The sequence below is a fragment of the Scyliorhinus canicula genome, chromosome 12 (genome assembly GCF_902713615.1).
Source record: "Scyliorhinus canicula chromosome 12, sScyCan1.1, whole genome shotgun sequence".
Taxonomy (NCBI): Eukaryota; Metazoa; Chordata; class Chondrichthyes; order Carcharhiniformes; family Scyliorhinidae; genus Scyliorhinus; species Scyliorhinus canicula.
The window spans coordinates 51828290-51848003 of record NC_052157.1 but is presented as its reverse complement, the minus strand read 5'-3'; the positions used below and the strand labels follow the sequence as shown (position 1 = coordinate 51848003).

The 19714-nt window shown below is 53.6% G+C and overlaps 1 protein-coding gene across 1 annotated transcript in view; it reads left to right on the top strand.

Moving 5' to 3' along the window:
* Positions 1-10933: 10933 nt before the first annotated feature.
* The window catches only part of LOC119975273 (zinc transporter ZIP1-like), a 32010-nt gene continuing 23229 nt past the window's right edge, over positions 10934-19714 (top strand). The window contains exon 1 of the mRNA XM_038814983.1: positions 10934-11044. Coding sequence (XP_038670911.1) covers positions 10936-11044 — 109 coding nt within the window. The 5' untranslated portion in view covers positions 10934-10935. The remainder of the gene's footprint in view (positions 11045-19714) is intronic.

Below are 19714 nucleotides of genomic sequence, written 5' to 3'. Positions count from 1 at the left end.
CCCCTTGAGCTGGAGTCCCGACAGTGAGAGTCACCATGGAGATGGGAGTGAGTGAGACCCTGGAGTGAGAGTTACCAAGGAGATGCGAGTGAGTGAGGCCCGGGAGTGAGAGACTCCATGGAGATGTGTGTGAATGAGGCCCAGGAGTGAGAGACTCCATGGAGATGTGTGTGAATGAGGCCCAGGAGTGAGAGACTCCATGGAGATGTGTGTGAATGAGGCCCAGGAGTGAGAGACTCTATGGAGATGTGTGAGTGAGTGAGGCCCGGGAGTGAGAGACTCTATGGAGATGTATGAGTGAGGCCCGCTCCATCCTGTACTCGGAGCCATTCTTGCACCTTGTCTGAAGCAATAGGAGAAAATGTGAGAGTTGCCCTGACTGGAGCCGATGATGTCCACATACTTGATCCTATCAAATCCTTTAAATACCTGAAATGAAAATGTGAACAGAAAATGGAGAAATTCAGTAGGTCTGACAGCACTGTGGAGTAAGAGACAATGGCCGGAATTACTGGGGGAAATGCACTGGGGGTCAATCAGAAATCATTGTCTCAACCGATTTAGGCAATGGCAAGTTGAGATATACTGGGATGTACATAACTGTCTACACCTAACTGTGATTTAAAGGTGACTTTTTGTCATAGAGTTTTACAGCATGAAAAGAGGCCCTTTGTGTCAGTGCTGGTCATCAAACACCTATCTTTTAAAAATTAATTTAGAGTACCCATTTATTTCTTTTTCCAATTCAGGGGCAACTTAGTGTGGCCAGTTGACCTACCCTGCACATCTTTTTGAGTTGGGGTGAGATCCATGCAGACACTAGGAGAATGTGCAAACTCCACACGGACTGTGACCTGGGGCCAGGATCGAACCTGGGTCGTCGGCGCTGTGAGACAGCAGTACTAACCACTGGGCCACCCAAGCACCTATCCTAATCCCATTTTCCAACACGTGGTCCGTAGCCTTGTAAGCGTTTCAAGTGCTCACCTGAATGCTTCTCAAATTGTGAGGATTCCTGCCTCTCCCACCCTTTCAGGCAGTAATTTCCACATTCCCACCACCATCTGGGTGAAAAAAGTTTCCTCAAATCCTCAATAAATCCCACACCCCTTACCTTAAATCTTTGACCTTGGTTATTGGCCCCTCAACTAAGGGGAAAAGTTTATTTCCATCTATCCGATCTATGTCCCCTCATAAACAGGTCCCCCCTCAGCCTTCTCTGTTGTAAGAAGAACAAGCTCAGCCTATCCAGTCTCTCTTCATAGTTGAAATGCCCCAGCCTAGGCAACATCCTGGTGAGTCTCCTCTACACCCTTTCTACTGCAATACATCCTTCCTCTTGTATGGTGACCAAAATTGCACACGTACTCCTGCTGTGGCTTAACAAGCATTTTATAGAGCCCCATCATAACCTATCTGCTTTTGTATTCCCTGCCTCAGCTAATAAAGGCAAGTATGCCATATGCCTTAGCCAATTTATCTACCTGCCCTGCTGTCTTCAGGGACCTGTGGACATACACCCCAAGGTCCTTCTGGTTCTCTGTACTTCCTAGCGGCCTACCGTTTATTGTTATCCCTTGCCTTGTTAGTCCTCCCAAAATGCATCACCTCACACTTTTCTGGGTTAAATTCCATTTGCCACTGTTCTGCCCATCTGGCCAGCACGTCTACATCGCCCTGGAATCTTTCCTCCTCCTTGCTATTCAACACACCGCCAATTTTTGTGTAATCTGCAAGCTTACTGATCATACTACTGTGGTACTGGAAACAGACTGACACATAGGTTAGGAACAGAAACTGCCACATGAGGCCCTAGCTGAATTGATACTGGCTGTCTGCAAGAGTACCCAAGTCAACACATAAACTCTTTATTACTATATGGACTTTGTGGTTGCCCATTTATGTTTACATAAAAGAACAAGACCCATGCTATGAATATATAACGAATTTCCCGACACAGGGATCAACTTTGCAGCAGGATGAAGGACAGACAAAAGAAGCCGTCAGATTCCATTATAGGCGACTAGCTGGCCAGACGAGGGTTTTTCAGAGGACAATGAATCTTGATTGAATCACCCAGGATAAACAGGAGTATCCTGGGCAAGATTCTCCGCAAATGCGGAGAATCGTAAAGGCTGCCGTGGGACAGGCCGTGACCCACGGCAGCCTTCACGCCCACTTCCGGGGCCGATTCTCCCCCCCCCCCCGGGCGGGGCTAGGAGCGCGGACCCGTGCGTCACGGCGGCGCGGCCTTGACGACAGTCGTCAAGGCCGCACGTCAAGCGTCACGCCGGCTGACGCGGCCGATGACGTCAGCCGCGCGTGCGCAGGTTGGACAACGCCAACCCGCACATGCGCAGTTGCCGTCTTTTCCCTCAGCCGCCCCACAAGACGTGGCGGCTTGATCTTGCGGGGCGGCGGAGGGAAAAGATTGCGTCCGTTACCGATCGCGGGCCTATGCCTCCCTTGGCACGGCCGTGGTACTGCCGTGCCAATCGGGCCCCCAGATGCCCCATCGGCCTCGGAGAATCGCCGCTCGCCGATTCGTGGCGTGGGTCGGGCGTTGGGGGGGGGGAGGGGAGAGAATCGCGCCCCCTGATTTTTTTCCCATTAACAAGTTAGGGTCTGGATGGGACAATAGAACTCAGGCCAATTATATACCTATGGCTCAATGCGAGCAGACCTGTAAGATCTTCAGCGATAACTTGGGAGTCCCCCCAGGCACAATCAGGGCAAGAAGAAGGGCCCATGGGCTTCAAAGCCCAGAGAAGATATCCACATCGAGTGATCATAGCCTGGCTAGCCTCCTTCACTAAGTGTGGGTAACACCTAGAGCTCAGTTGTAAATCTGGGCCAAATTTTGTGTGAGTGAGAGAATTGTGAATAAAATTGAGTTAAACTGTGAACCTGTTTTGTCGTTTGTTCATCTTGCAAATAAGGGCACTTGAGTAAAAACAATAAACAGGTCAAAGTGTGATTTTACAGACACAATACCACTCCCATTCCCATTGCAGCCTGAATGGTATTTGTAAAGACATCAGCAAAGTGAAGACACCAGAAAAGCCTGATGTGATGGTTAAAAAAGCTAACTCTGCATCAGGCAAAGGACTGTGGGAGCAGCAAGGCTGTGGGACTCTGCAGTGAAGAACAGACAGAGGAGCTAATTGGGCAGTGACTGTTGCTATGCCTTGAACAGACAGTGATTGGACAAAGACCCCTGTGTCGTGCTGCTGAGAGAAACACAACCTCCTGAGAGAGACACGATTCCCTGAACATTCATGGCTAAAGAACAGTGATTGATTAATTCCTGTCCTGAGAGTATATGACTGGAAGCATAATCGGTGTCAGCAAGATCTGTATAGGTAGAGTCAAAGGAACTTCTGGCATAACAACCTGCAGGAACAATCATCCATAAGACGCCTTGGTCTGGGACTCATAAGACATTGAAATCCATCAAAGAGGGAGACTGATCAACTCGCCTCTTGGAGAGTGGTATTTAGGTCCAAGTCACGAGTTTTGGTACTTTTTGTAACACCGACTTTTGATACTTGGCATAATAGAGCTTTTGATATCTTTTATAGTGGAGTTTTGATACTTTTGTGGTAACATGGAGATTGTTGTACGATAATTTGAGTTTGAGTGTTTTGTACATAACGCTAGTTGATCCACATTTGAGGTGCAACACCACCTAGATTATTCATGTACACTACAAACTGCAAGGGACTCACCACCAATCCTTGCCATGCATCCCAATCCCTGCGATACATCACTGGACACAGGCTTCCAGTCACAAAAACAACCTTTTACCAATGCCCTCTGCTTCTTATCACTAAGCCAATTTTGGATCCAATTTGACAAATTGCCCTGGATCTTATGGGCTCTTACCTTCATAATCAGTCTCCCAACTGGATTGAGTAACGCATGTTACATACATTAGTGCTACAAAACACACTACAGTAAGGTAACAAAAGAGAGGTCATTCGACCCTTTGGGTTTGTATTGACCATATGGGTCCACTCCCCACCTATCCCCTTAACTCCCCAACCCCACATAACCTGCACATCTTTGGACATTAAGGGGCAATGTTCAATAAATTTCAACAAAGGGATATCGGAAACAACAACGGGAAGTCCTTCTTATTAACATCTGGGGGCTTGTGCAAAATTGGGAGAGCTGCCTCACAGACTAGTCAAACAACAGCCTGATATAGTCGTTTTCACAGAATCATACCGTACACATAATGTCCCAGACACCACCTTCACCACCCATGGTGGTAGAGTGATTATACAGTCGGGAGAGAGATGCCCAGGCAGTACTCTGGACACTGAAGTCTCATGGCATCAGGTCAAATATGGGCAAAGAAACCACCTGCTAATTTTCACATTCCCCCCCTGCCCACACGCTCCTCAGCTGATGAATCAGTACTCCTTCCTGTTGACCACCACTTGGTAGAAGCACTGAGGTTGGTAAAGCACAAAATGTACTCTGGGTGTGGGGACTTCAATGTCCATCATCAAGAGTGGCTCGGTAGTACCATCACAGCCGAGCTGGCCGCGTACTAAAGGACAGAGCTGCTAGACTGGGACTGCAGCAGCTGGTGGGGGAACTGACAAGAGGGGAAAAAAAATACTCGACCTCATCCTCACCAACCTGCCTACCTCAGATGCATTTGTCCATGACAGTATTAGTAGGAGATGCCACCGCACAGTCCTTGTGGAGGCAAAGTTCTGTCTTCACATTGAGGATACTCTCCATCATGTGTGGCACTACCAGCATGCTAAATGGGATACATAGATCTAGAAACTCAAGCCTGGGCATCCATGAGATATTGCACTCAAACACAATCTGTAACCGCATGGCCCATCATATTCCCCACTCTACCATTACCACCAAGCTGGAATATCAGACCTGACTCAGTGAAGAGTGCAGGAGAACATGCCAGGAGCAGCATCAGGCATAACTAAAAATAAGATCTCAACCTGATGAAGCTACAGAAGAGGACTATTCGTGTGCCAAACAATATAAGCAGCAAATGTTAGACAAAGCTAAGCAATTCCACAAACAAAATGGATCAGATCTACGTTCTGCAGTCCCAGCCACATCCAGTGGGCTCAGTGTATCTGGACAGGGGCGAGATGGTTCTGGCCGGGGTGACTGCAGGGCATAGATAGAATAGACAGAAATAAACTTTTCCCCTTGATGGAGGGATAAATGACCAGGGAGCATTGAGTTAAGGTAAGGGGCAGGAGGTTTAGAGGGGATGTGAGGAAAAACATTTCCCCCCAGAGGGTGGTGGGAGTTTCAAACTTGCTGCCCAAAAGGGTGGTGGAGGCAGGACCTTCATAATATTTAAGAAGTATTTAGATGTGCACTTGTGATACCAGGGCATTCAAGCCATGGGCCAAGTGCTGGAAAATAGGATTAGAATAGTTAGGTGTTTGTTTTTGACTGATGCAGACTCGATGGGCCAAAGGTCCTTTTCTGTGCTGTATGACAATGACTCTATGACTGTCTGTGTGGAGTTTGCATGTTCTCCTGTGTCTGCATGAGTTTCCTCCGGGTGCTCCAGTTTCCTCCCACAGTCCAACAATGTGCAGCTTAGGTGGAATGGCCATTTTAAATTGCCCCTTAGTGTTCAAAGGTTAGGTGAGGTTACTGGGTTAAGGGGATAGGCCTGGGGAATAGGCTAGGTAGGTGCTCTTTGGCAGGGTTAGTGTACACTCAATGGGCTGAATGGACTCCTTGAGCATTATAATGATTGAATTGAACAAGTATAGAGCCAAAGCTCTTGAAAGGTTTATCAGAATTATTTGTTAATTCACTTATGTTGCGACTCTGGCTCAAGCGGGGCTGGAATTGACTGCTCTTGCCCAGGGTCATGTTACAGAGGGTGGGAGGAGACATGTGTGGGATGGGTAAGTGTGGGAGGGGTCAATGTGCGAGAGGGGTGAGTGTGTGGGAAGTGCCAGTGTGGGAGGGATAGTTTGTAGGAGGGGTCATTTTGTGGGAATGGTCAGTATGGGAGGGGTCAGTGTGTGAGGGGTCAGTGTTTTTTTAACTTCATTTACGGGATGTGGGCATTGCTGGTTAGGCCAGCATTTACTGCCTCATCCCTAGGTGCCCTTCAGAAAGTGGTGGTGAGCTGCCTTCTTGAACCGCTGCAGTCCCTGAAGTGTAGGTACAGCCACAGTGCTGTTAGGGGGGAATTCCAGGATTTGGCCCAGCGACAGTGAAGAAGTGATATATTCCCAAGTCGGTGGCGGAGGGACTGAATGTGGAAGGAGAAGCAAGCAAGCGGGCTGATTTGTACTAGATGGTGTCGAGCTTCTTGAGTCAAGAATGGCGCAGAACATTGTGCAGTCATCTGCCAGCATCCCTACTACTGACCTTACGATGGAAGGGAAGTACTGGGGCTGGTTTAGCACAGTGGGCTAAACAGCTGGCTTGTAATGCAGAACAATGCTAGCAGCGCAGGCTCAATTCCCGTACGGGCCTCCCCGAACAGGCGCCGGAATGTGGCGACTCGGGGCTTTTCACAGTAACTTCATTGAAGCCTGCTTGTGACAATAACATTATTATTATACAATTAGTGTCAGTCTTTGTGTTCTCTGCAAGCTTATTTTCGTACTGTGCCCTCTTACCCATTTTGCTTTGGTGCAGGCAGGAATGAACAGTTGCTGCAGTTCCCCCATGTGTTCCTTGAATGTTTGCCATTGTTGATCAATGTTCAATCCCAGCCCCGGGTCACTGCCCTTGTGGAGTTTGCACATTCTCCCCGTCTCTGTCTGGGTCTCACCCCCACAACCTAAAGATATGCAGGATAGGTGGATTGGCCATGCTAAATTTGTAAATAATTTCACAAATTAATTGTGAAAAAAAAATTGGGTACCTTATGTGTCTGAAAAAAAAACAATGTTTTCATGATCATCATTAGATTTTAAATTCCAGATATTTTATTGAGTTTTAAATTCCACCACCTGCCGTGGTGAGATTTGAACCCGGGTCACCAGGTCATTATCCTGGGTCGCTGGATTACTAGTCCAGTAACAATACCACTACACCACCACCTCCCATATGTTTGAGGGACCAGTGTGGGCGGGCAGTGTGGGAGGGGTCAGTGTGAGGGTGGGGTTAGTGTGTGGGAGGGGTAGTCTGGAGGAGTCAGTGTAGGAGGGGGTGGGCTTTGTGTGTGGGGGGAGGGGTCAATGTGGAGGGGCCACTGTGGAGGGGTCAGTGTGTGGAGGGGTCAGTGTGGGGGATATTAGTGTGTGTGGGCTCAGTTTAGTAGGGGGAAGGGTCAGTGTGGGAGCAGCAGAGATCAGTGTGTGGGAGTTAGGTGCAGGGGTCAGTGTGGGGGAGGGGTCAGTGTGTGAGAGTTGAGGGGAGGTATCAGTGGGAGGGGACAGTGGGAGTTGGGGGAAAAGGTCAGTGTGGGGGAGTTGGGGGCGTGGTTAGTGTGGGAGGGGGTAGGGTCAGTGTGGTAGAGTTGGGGGGAGGGGTCAGTGTGTGGGAGTTGGGTGGAGGGGTCAGTGTGGGGGGATCAGTGGGAAGAGGACAGTGTGTGGGAGTTTGGGGGTAGAATCAGTGTGGTAGGGGGTAGGGTCAGTGTGGGAGGAGGAAGGGTCAGTGTGGGGGGGGGGAGAGGACAGTGTGTGGGAGTTGGGGAAGGGGTCAATGGTGGAGTTGGGGGGAGGGTTTAAGAAGGACATGGAGTCCACGCCGAGTAAAATAAGAAACAAAGTTTTACTTGGACAAAAGGTATGTACACTACCTGGTAGAACCCTACTGGGTTTCTAGCAGAGTGGCTAGCATTATTGCTTCACAACGCCAGGGTTCAATTCCCACTTGGGTCACTGTCTGTGTGGTGTCTGCATGTTCTCCCCATGTCTGCGTGGGTTTCCTCTGGGTGCTCTGGTTTCCTCTCACAAGTCCCAAAAGACGTGCTTGTTAGGTGAATTGGACATTCTGAATTCTCCCTCAGTGTACCCGAACAGATGCTGGGGTGTGGCGACTAGGGGATTTTCACAGTAACTTCATTGCCTACTTGAGTATTGTAAGCCTGGCACTGTGAGGCAGCAGTGCTAGCCATTGTGCCACAGTGCCACCTCTTGTGGAATTTGTACGTTCTCCCCGTGTCTGCGTCTGTTTCCTCCGGGTGCTCTAGTTTCCTCCCACAGTCCAGATAGATTGGCCATGCTAAATTGCCCCTTAGTGACCAGGGATGTGAAGGTTAGATTATGGGGTTGCAGGGATATGATGGGATATGGATTGGTGCAGGTCTCCTTCTGCACTGCATGGATTCTATGCTAATATTCTATGATGAGGCCCTGGCTGGAATCGATACTAATCATCTGCAAGAGCACTCAAGTCAACGCATAAACTCATTATTGCTATATGGACTTTGTGATTACTCATTCACGTTTACACAAAAGAACAAGACCATGCTATGAATATATAATGAAATTCCAGACACAAGGATCAACTTTGCAGCAGGATGAAGAACAGACAAAAGAAGCCATCAGTCTCAGTAATGAGCTGATGGCTGGTCTGACGAGGATGTTTCAGAGGACAATGGATTTTGATTGAATCACCCAGGATAAACAGGAGTATCCTGTCTTTCCCATTGACGAGTTGAGGTCTGGATGGGATAATGGCCAGTTGTGGGCATATAACCTATAACTCAATGCTAGCAGACCAGTATAAAGGAAGGAACATCAGAACAGATCCTTAGCGATAACCTGGGAGTCCCCCCAGGGAAGACCATCGCAAGGTGGTCAACCATCGCAAGAAGAAAGGACCCTGGGTTTCGAACCCAGAGAAGACATCCACATCGAGTGATCGTAGCCCACCAGCCTCCTTCACTAAAACCCAAAGCTCAGCCATGCTTCGTTGAGTAAGAGAAATGTGGATAAAATTGCGTTAAACCGTGAACCGGTTTTGTCCTTTGTTCATCTTGCAAATAAGGGCACCTGAGTAAAACTTTGAGTAAGTAAACTGGTCAAAAGTATCTGAGGTTTTATAGATACAACACACAACAGAGAGGACGGTGTACTGGCTGGAACCCATAAACCACCAGAGTGAGGGTGGTCCCCATGATGTTTAGTCAGTCCCCTGTATAAGTGGCAAAACGAGCCGCTGTGTCAGCCAAAGATAAAGTATGAACTCCTCGTTTGATAAGATCAATAGTGCTCTGCGCCACCACAGAAACAGGCGCTCCCATATCTGGTCCATTTGAGCATATGACCCTTCACTTGTATCGGAATATGGGCCACACGTGGTGCTGCCATACAGTTCGGCTGCATCTCAGCCTCATCCACTGCCTCTTCTAGGTCATTCAGATGGTCGAATGATAGCGTATTCGGCGCGCCGGGTAAGCGAGACTCCGGATCACCCTGAACGTGTGCACTCCACAGGCCGTCTACAATATGACCGTCTTGGGGCAGCATGGTGGCGCAGTGGTTAGCACTGCTGCCTCACGGTTCTGAAGTCCTGTGTTTGTTCCCAGCCCCAGGCCCTTCCTGCGTGGGTTTCACCCCCACAACCCAAAGATGTGTAGGGTGGATGGACTGGCCACTCTAAATTGCCCATAAATTGGAAATTTAAAAAAATTGTAAAAACAAAAAAAAGTGTGACCGTCTGCCGCTCCTTCTCCGTGATATTTTTGGCCCAGAAGAACTAACGCATTTGTTCAATGTACTGGTTCCAGTCTTCAGCACCGTTAAATGTATCTAACCACCCAAACAGAGGCATGGCTTCAAAGAAATCCGAACCTGGATCTAGAAAATCGGGGAGGTGACTTAGTCCAGTAGGTCGCAGCATCGAGAGCAAACCAGTTTATTCCTTGTCGCCAGTTTAATAAGGACACGGAGAGTCCACACCCGAGTAAAATAAGACACAAAGTTATATTTACACAAACGATTTGTGCATTACCCAGTTGATCCCTTTCGAGTTTCTATTCAGGTCGGTGCCTTACTGGCTGACCTTTGATACATGTATTAAGTGATGCCCTACCCCTGGTGGGGGGAGCTCATACTCTGCATGGAGCACGGGGAAGGCAAGCATTCCCACCCTGCAGGTCCCATGTGGGATATTAAAGAGGGATGGGGGGAGCAAGGTCAATGTGGAGGAGGAGAGGTCAGTGGAGGGGAGAGGTCAGTGGAGGGGAGGAGTCAGTGTGTGGGGGGGGGGGGGTCAGTGGGGCAGGGGGAGGAGTAAATGGGAGTGGGGGAGAGGGGTCAGCGGAGTGGTCAGAGGGGCATGGGCCAGAGGAGGGCCGTGAGGGGCGGGGACAGGGAAGGGGTCAGAGGGGGGAGGGATTGTGGGTAGCGTAGAGGTCAGCGGATGGGGGTCAGTGGGGGAGGGTTCAGTGGGGGAGGGGTTGTGGTGAGGGGAAGAGGTTGTTGGGGGAGATATGCAGATGAGATCGGGGGGAGGGAGTCAGTGGGAGGAAGGGTCAGTGTGGGAGAGTCAAGGGGAGGGGGCCAATGGGGAGGGGTCAGGGGGGTGTCAGTGGGAGAGGGATCAGTGAGTGGGGGGGGAAGGGTCAGTGAGGAATGGTCAGTGGGTGGTGTCAGAGGACGGAGGGGTCATGGTGATGAAGGCTAAGTGGGCGGAGGGGAGGAGTTAGTGGGAGTGGTCAGTGAGGGAGGGGCCAGTGGGGGCAGCATAATGGGGAGGGGTCAATGGAGGTAGGGTTCAAGAGGTGGATGGGTCAGTGGTGGGGGAGAGGTCAGTGGGGGGGGTGAGGTCAGTGGGGGGGGTGAGGTCAGTGGTGGGGGAGAGGTCAGTGAGTGGAGAGGTCAGTGAGGGGCAGGGGTCAGTGGAGGAGGGGTCAGTGGAGGAGGGGTCAGTGAGGGGCGGGGTCAGTGAGGGGAGGGTTCAGTGAGGGGAGGGTTCAGTCGGGAGAGGGGTCACTGTCCTGCCTGTCATTCCGGGATGGAGCTGCTGATGATCCAGATCGCCTGCCTGGCCGCCCTGGCTCTGCTGCCCGCGATTTGCGGACTCCTCCCGGTGTTTGGCCGCTCCAGGCTGGCGGCAGCAACAGGTCAGTGGCCGGCAGCTGGACTCAGCGCTCCAGTAGCCTCGCCTGACGTTCACTCACTTTCGCGGTTTCATTTTCTGGAAAATTACTTGCTTGCACACACGTGGGTCAGGAAGAGTTCATGAACAATCTCTGTATCCCACACCCCTCACTGTGTCCCACACCCCTCTCCGTGTCCCGCACCCCTCTCCGTGTCCCGCACCCCTCTCTGTAACCCACCCCTCTCTGTAACCCACCCCCTCTGTGCTCCACACCCCCTCTGTGCCCCACCCCCCCCCTCTGTAACCCACACACCCCCTCTGTAAACCCACACCCCCCCTCTGTAAACCCACACCCCCCCCTCTGTAACCCACACCCCCCCTCTGTAACCCACACCCCCCCCCTCTGTAACCCACACCCCCCTCTCTGTAACCCACACCCCCCCCTCTGTAACCCACACTCCTCCCTCTGTAACCCACACCCCTCTATGTCCCACACCCCTCTCTGTGCACCACCCCACTGTGCCCTACCCCCCTCTGTATCCCACCCCCCCTCTGTATCCCACCCCCCCTTTGTATCCCACCCCCCCTTTGTATCCCACCCCCCTCTGTATCCCACCCCCCTCTGTATCCCACCCCCCCTCTGTATCCCACCCCCCCTCTGTATCCCACCCCCCCTCTGTATCCCACCCCCCTCTGTATCCCACCCCCCCTCTGTATCCCACCCCCCTCTGTATCCCACCCCCCCTCTGTATCCCCCCCTCTGTATCCCACCCCCCCTCTGTATCACCCCCTCTGTATCACCCCCTCTGTATCCCCCCTCTGTATCCCCCCTCTGTATCCCACCCCCCCTCTGTATCCCACCCCCCCCCTGTATCCCACCCCCCCTCTGTATCCCCCCCTCTGTATCCCACCCCCCCTCTGTATCCCCCCCCCCTGTATCCCACCCCCCCCCTCTGTATCCCCCCCCCTCTGTATCCCCCCCCCTCTGTATCCCCCCCCCCCTCTGTATCCCCCCCTCTGTATCCCCCCCTCTGTATCCCACCCCCCCTCTGTATCCCACCCCCCCTCTGTATCCCACCCCCCCCTCTGTATCCACCCCCCCTCTGTATCCCACCCCCCCCTCTGTATCCCACCCCCCCCTCTGTATCCCACCCCCCCCTGTATCCCGCCCCCACTCTGTAACTCGCACCCCTCTCTGTGACCCGCGCCCCTCTCTGTGACCCGCGCCCCCCTCTGTGCCCCGCGCCCCCCTCTGTGCCCCGCGCCCCCCTCTGTGCCCCGCGCCCCCCTCTGTGCCCTGCGCCCCCCTCTGTGCCCCGCGCCCCCCTCTGTGCCCCGCGCCCCCCTCTGTGCCCCGCGCCCCCCCTCTGTGCCCCGCGCCCCCCTCTGTGCCCCGCGCCCCCCTCTGTGCCCCGCGCCCCCCTCTGTGCCCCGCGCCCCCCTCTGTGCCCCGCGCCCCCCTCTGTGCCCGCGCCCCCCTCTGTGCCCCGCGCCCCCCTCTGTGCCCCGCGCCCCCCTCTGTGCCCCGCGCCCCCCTCTGTGCCCCGCGCCCCCCTCTGTGCCCCGCGCACCCCCTCTGTGCCCCGCGCCCCTCTCTGTGCCCCGCGCCCCTCTCTGTGCCCCGCGCCCCTCTCTGTGCCCCGCGCCCCTCTCTGTGCCCCGCGCCCCTCTCTGTGCCCCACGCCCCGCGCCCCTCTCTGCGCCCTACCCCCCGTCGCCCTACCCCCCTGCGCCCTACCCCCTCTGTAACTCACCCCCCTGCGCCCTACCCCCTCTGTAACTCACCCCCCTGTGCCCTACCCCCTCTGTAACTCACCCCCCTCTGTAACTCACCCCCCTCTGTAACTCTCACACCTCCCCCCCCCCCCCCCCCCCGTAACTATGACTCCCATCCCCTTTCTGAAACTCTCACACCCACCCTCCGTAATTCTCACCCCCCCCCCCCCCCCCCCCCCCCCCCCTCCGTAACACACACCCTCTGTTCATGGCTATCAGAACTGGAATGCTTCACTTCGCTGCTCCTCAGCCAAACGCTAAGAAAATTGGAGGAATGCATTTCTGGATGAAAGGTGTTGGGAATTAGATGGGGAACAATGTGTGTGAAAGGTGTTGCGAGTTTGATGGGATACAGTGTGTGTGTGAAAATGGGAAATTTAAATTGAGTACTGAGTGTGTGAAAGGGGGAGTTAGATGGGATACAAAGTGTGCGAAAGGTGTTGGCCGTTAGTTGGGGTTAAATGTAGTTGAATGGTGTTGGGAGTTAGATGGGGTACAGTGGGTGCAATCCTCCAGATAGATATCTAAGTGTGGTAGCGAGCGGGGACTGCTGGGAGTTTCCCAGTGCTTGGCCCAGTGAGGTCGGCAACGCAATACAACGTTAATTGGTCCACTTATCGCGGCCCCATGGGCTTCTCGCCGCAAATGAAGGCTCGCCGTCCGATTTGATGGGACCGCACTCGCCAGACCCCGCTGACATGGTCGAGCAGCAGTTGAACAGCACTTGCACAACTAGCCCCACTCAGCTTGCAGCCACAGTGCCAAGAAGACTGGCCACAAGATTCGGCGATTCGGGGAAGCTCCTCGAAGAGGTGGAGGCCAGGAGAGATGTCCTGTTCCCCCGAGGGTCCCGGAGGGTGAGCCACAGGGCAGCCAGTGCAGCTGGGACGAGGTGGCGGTGGCTGGAAGCTTGGGGAGTGTGACCAGATGGACTGGCCTCCAGTGTCGTAAGAAGGTCAATGACCTATACAAGGCAGCATGTGTGAGTTTACACCAGCCCCTCCCCCTCCACCGAGACCTATCCACCCCACCGTCCCCAACCCTCTATGCGGCCACTCCCTCCACCCCCGTCTCCCCTCAACACCCCCTCAACCCTCCCCTCACACCCCCTCCTATCACTGTGAACCACGTATGGGGCTTATGATGACCCCTCTGTGTCTCCGCAGGAGGAGCTCTCCCACAATTGCCGGGAGAGGGCACAGACTGGTGGAGGCGTGTCGGACATACGAATCCTCACCACCTTCGAGGAATGGACCCTGGAGGTGATGGGCGTGGCCGAGGACAGAGTGGGCACCAACACAGAGGTTGGTGGAAGCTACAGAGGTGAGGATCCACTGGGCTCCACCCAGAGGACCTGTCAAACTGAGTTGTTATCGCCGTACAGATTAACCCATCCTTCCCACTGACCACACATCGTTTCTCCAGCCGATGTTGCCGGCCGATCCTGGGTGACATCCTCTCTTGCCTCCCAGGAGAACACCCTCGGAGGAGAGCTCCGAGGAAGACACCAACGATACTGTCACCCCACCCTCCGCCAGTGCAGATACAAACACCTCGGTGAGAAACCTTAGTGGTCAGGCTTCTGGGGCACATTCTGGTGAGCACCACACAGCTGCTGATGTACATCAGGTGGAGGCAGGAACCCCCAGGCGAGACAGCAGTTGGAGGTCTGCTGGATTCCAGGACTGATGCTGAGCCTGTGAAAGAGGTCACCCCAGAGCTGATGGAGACATTAGGGAGCAGCCAGAACATTCAGAGGGAGGTGTCAGCGACACACCAGCAGGTCCATAGCCGATTGGAGGAGTCTGAGAAGCTACAGGGCCAGGAGATGTCGTTGGCAATGACAGGCTCCGAGGCCAACCCGGCACGGGTGGCGACAGCAGTGGAGAGCCTGGTGGGCAATGTCTACATCATTAATGAAGGTACCCAAGTGTCGCTCAGTCGGTGGCGGCCATGTCTGAGGATCTCGGTAGACTGCCCGACTCGCTGGGGGATGTGACCCAATACCAGGCCGACCTTGATGAGGAGATGCAGGGCATGTCCCATTCTCTGATGGGAATGGTCAAGGCACTGTGGAGTTTGTCCCAGACGCAGGTGGGCATTGCCGAGGTACTGCAGAGCATGTCCCAATCACTGAGGAGCATCGTTGAGGGCGTCAACACGATGGTGCAGAGATCGGGAAGCTGTCAGAGTTGGCAGAACCAGATGATGCAGGGGCAGCCGGGCTCGAACCAGCTGCCTCTCCATCCTGAGGTGAACCCCAGGGCCCTATGGGCACCGACCGGGAGCAGGGGACGCTGAGTGCCAACCCGGACCCGTCCCTTGGAGTGAGGATGGTGGCCATCAGCTCCCCCGAGTTCCACCCCTCTAATGAGGCCGCATCTCGAGGTTCGCACACGGGACAGGGGTGGCACGGCTGTGCTTTGTGCCGTTGAAAAGTGCGCCGGGGCATCAAAGGCCACGAGATGAGGTAAGCAACTGGCTACCTCCACCTCAGGTATGCATCTTGGGGACACACCTTGGCATAGCAGTAGAGCTAGTGCTTACATCGAGGATCATTGAGCCACCTGGGGAGATGGGGAGAGTGGAAAATTGTTGGACATCGGTTACACATTAAAACCCTTGAGCACAACTAGTATGACGCTTCTGTCACTTTGTTCTGCTCTGCGGGCCGACCTCCGAACCCTTGGTCCATCTTTCCAGGCTTCTCTTCTGCCCTCCTGCCCTGGGCACACTGTGTGAAGGTGATGGGTGTGAGCGAGCATTCAGCAGACAGGCAGGGTTCAGACTATGGCATAGATTGAGGAGCACTGGCGCTCAGCTCTCTGCAGGTTATCATCACCCCCCCCTGTCTTCGACAGTGACCCGCTGACAGTGCTGACACAGTCCCAGCACCCTGTGACACAGACCCTAGGAGGATAGGGGGATGGGTAAGGTATCGATTTTTTAAAAATAAATTTAGATTACCCAATTATTTTTTCCAATTAAGGGGCAATTTAGCGTGTCCAATCCACCTACTCTGCACATTTTTGGGTTTTGGGGGCGAAACCTGCTCAGACACGGGGAGAATGTGCAAACTCCACACGGTCAGTGACCCAGAGCCGGGATCGAACCTGGGACCTCAGCGCCGTGAGGCGGTTGTGCTAACCACTAGGCCACCGTGCTGCCCCGGGTAAGGTATCGATGACGGACCAGGCCATGCCCTGAGTGAATCGGGCGAGTATGATGGTCTCCCTGGCCCTCTGGGCTTGCCAGACCCTTGCTGCTGCCGTCTGTCCTGGAGCCTCCAGCTGCTTCTCCAGTTCCTACTTGGGATTGTTCTCCAGCCTCTGCTGGTCCGACATCGCCTCATCATCCTCCTCAAAGGTGGCCACATGTTCCTCATCACCAACCTCCAGCATGTCGCCCCGCTGGTGTGCCAGAGTTTGGAGGACAAAGCAGATCACCACAAAGCGGACAACCCTCCAGGTGGTGTACTGCAGCGCACCACAGGAGTGGTTGAGGCATCGGAACCACATTTTGAGCAGACCGATGCACCGCTCAGTGACAGCCCAAGTGGCCACATGGGCCTTGTATCTGGTCTCCGCTTTGGCATCCGGCCTCCATACAGACGTCATTAGCAAGGTCCTTAGCGGGTACCCTGTTATCCCCCAAAAGCCAGCCACCCATCTTGGGATGGCCCCCGGAGAGGCCTGGGAGACCGTCTGCCCAGGATGTACCTGTCGTGGAAACTGCCTGAGAAGCGTTCCCACAAGGGCATGATCCTCATGTAGTGGTCATACACGAGCTGAATGTTCAGGGTGTGGAACCGCTTCTTGTTAACGTAAGGCACTCCCAAATGGCCTGGTGAGCACAAGGCAACATGCGTGCAGTCTATCAGCCCCTGAACCTGGAGCATCCCGGTGATGGTGGAGAATCCTGCTACCCGGGCACCTTGTTGGGTTGGTCCGTGTTAAAGTTTAGATAGTTTTCCGCCCGGGCAAACAGGGCATCCATGACCTGTCGGATGCCCCTGTGGCCTACAAAATCCCCGCTCGAGCTCTGGAAGGATCCTGAGGCGTAAAGGTTCGCAGCTGCAGTGACTTTGACGTCCACCGGCATTGGGTGTCCTCCTCCACATGGTGCCAAGCCCGAGAGGACATGGCACAGGTATTGCACCAGCTCCTTGTTGAGGTGGAGCCTCCTGCATCACGCGCTATCCGTTATCTATTCAATCGACAAGTGACACCTGTATACCCTGGGCCGTCGCAGGACTCCCCCTCCGGGTCCCTCCCTAGCTTGATAGGTGGCCAGGTCCACCGGGTGTGGGCGAGATCCGGCACTTGGGCTGCTGCCTTGAGCATCTGCTGGTGCCACCGTCTACGGTGTCTGGCTGCCCGGCCTCGCAGCAGCACCACTAGGGCAGGTTTTGCAGGATCCAAAATACCATCCATACTGTTTGATATCTGTAAGGAATTGGGAGAGGGTGTTAGACTGACAAACAGCGGTGGCTCCCAACCCGGGATACTTTATTCCCGCATTGATCCCTGCTCCCACACCCGGAATGCTCTGCCCTCGCACTTCCGGTCGCAGCAGGCTCCCCTAATCGGACCCCAGATCCTGTACGCCGGTCTCCCGCTCATAATGTCACCTGGACGAGCGCTGGTCCCCTCCCCATTGCACTCCCCCAACCCCCGGCCGTGGACATGTCCCTGGAGCGTTGTCCCATCCCCTGAGTTGGCTGCTGCATTCGTGGTATTGACTCCCACAGTGTTCACAATGTCCAGGGTATCGCGGTCTGATTGGGATGCTAGGCAATGACTCCCACAAGCTTACATGGCCCACCTTCCCACGGGAATCCACTTGGGTTGTATGAAGTGCTCACGATTGCCAATTTCCTATTAGCAATAGCGTTCAGCCACATGGCCAGAGGGTCTTGGCAATTGGTAGGGTTTATGGGTGGTCGGAAGGCAGACGGGCAGGGACAAGGGTTGCCCCTGGAAAGGGTGTACACGATCAAGGGTTGGCATGGTGGTGCTGCGTGCGGTTGCCCCACTCCCCCAGCCGGTGGGGGCGTGCCGCACAGGAAAACGGGGTTGGCGGGACAAAGAATCCCACCCACAATGTTTTGGCCTCGACTACGTCCTGTGGGTCCCCCACCCCTCGCTGAGCACTGAGGAGGCAAGCCCAACATCTCCAGGCTCTTTGTCTGTGAGCAAAGATGGCTACTCAGCTCCCCGCAGAAGCCCTTCCACCAGGTTCACATTTTTAAAAAGGAGTACTAATCAGCGCCAGTGTGACCACTTGCTGGTGAGGCCAATGAATCACGGGAAGGCGTTGGATATGGGGTGGCTCTCATTAATTGTATGTATATAGGGCTTAAGTGGTGAGAATTGGTTTCTCGCCACGCTATGGTGAGATCCCGATTTCGCCTACGGGAGCAGGCTGGTTGCATTGCAAACTGGTGCCTGGTGCGGTCCTTGTTTTCGGCCTTTCCAGCTATTCACCGGCTTTGGTTTGCTCGAGCGAGAGTGCACGGTAGCCTGCAAATCATGCCCATTTTGCGAGAAAGGTGTTGGCATTAGATGGGGTATAATGTGGGTGAAAGGGGGGAATTAGATGGGGTACAATGTGTGACAGGATGGAGTGTTTGATGGGGTACAATGGGTGTGAGATGGGGACAATGTGTGTGAAATGGACTGTTAGATGTGGTGCACTGTGAAAGTGTCGGGGTTAGATAGGGTGCAATATGTGTGAAAAATGTTGGGAGTTAGATAGGGTATAATGTGTGTGAAAGGGAGAGTTAGATTATATAGAAATGTATTTGAAACGTGTCGGGAGTTGGATGGGTAACTATGTGGAGGCAGGGGTGTTCGATGGGGTCTCTTGTGTGTGAAAGGGGAGGTATTCGGGTATACCGTGGAGGGGGAGTCTAATGATGTACACTGTGAAATGTGTCTGAAAAGGGGAGTTAGATGGGTACAATGTGTGAAGGGGGGGAGTTAGATGGGTACAATGTGTGAAGGGGGGGGGTTAGATGGGTACAATGTGTGAAGGGGGGGAGTTTGATGGGGGACACTGAAAGGGGGAGTTAGATGACGTATAATGTGTGTGAAAGGGGGGGTAGAGTTAGATGGGGTACAATGTGTGTGAAGGGGGGCATGTTTGCTGGGGTACAGTGTGAAACAGGGGGGTTTGATGGGGTACACTGTGAAGAGGTAGTTTGGTGGGGTACACTGAAGGGAGTAGTCTAATAGGGTACATGAAAAGGGGGTAGTTTGATGGGATACACTGTGAAGGGGGTAGTTTGATAGGATCCACTGTGAAAGGGGCCAGATTGATAGGGTACACTATGAAGGGGTAGTTTGATAGGGAACACTGTGAAAGTGGGTAGTTTGATAGGGTACACTGTGTAAAGGGGGTAGTTTGATAGGGTACACTGTGTAAAGGGGTAGTTTGATAGGGTACACTGTGAAAGGGGTAGTTTGATAGGGTACACTGTGAAAGTGGGTAGTTTGATAGGGTACACTGTGTAAAGGGGGGTAGTTTGATAGGGTACACTGTGTAAAGGGGTAGTTTGATAGGGTACACTGTGAAAGGGGGTAGTTTGATAGGGTACACTGTGAAAGGAGGTAGTTTGATGGGGTACACTGTGAAAGGGGTTAGTTTGATGGGGTACACTGTGAAAGGGGGTAGTTAGATGGGGTACACTGAAAGGGGGTAGTTTGATAGGGTACACTGTGAAAGGGGTAGTTTGCTAGGGTACACTGTGTAAAGGGGGGTAGTTGATAGGTACACTGTGAAAGGGGGGTAGTTTGATAGGGTACACTGAAGGGGGGTAGTTTGATAGGGCACACTGAAGAGGGGTAGTTTGATGGGGTACACTGTGTGAAGGGGGTAGTTTGATGGGATACACTGTGAAAGGGGGGTAGTTTGA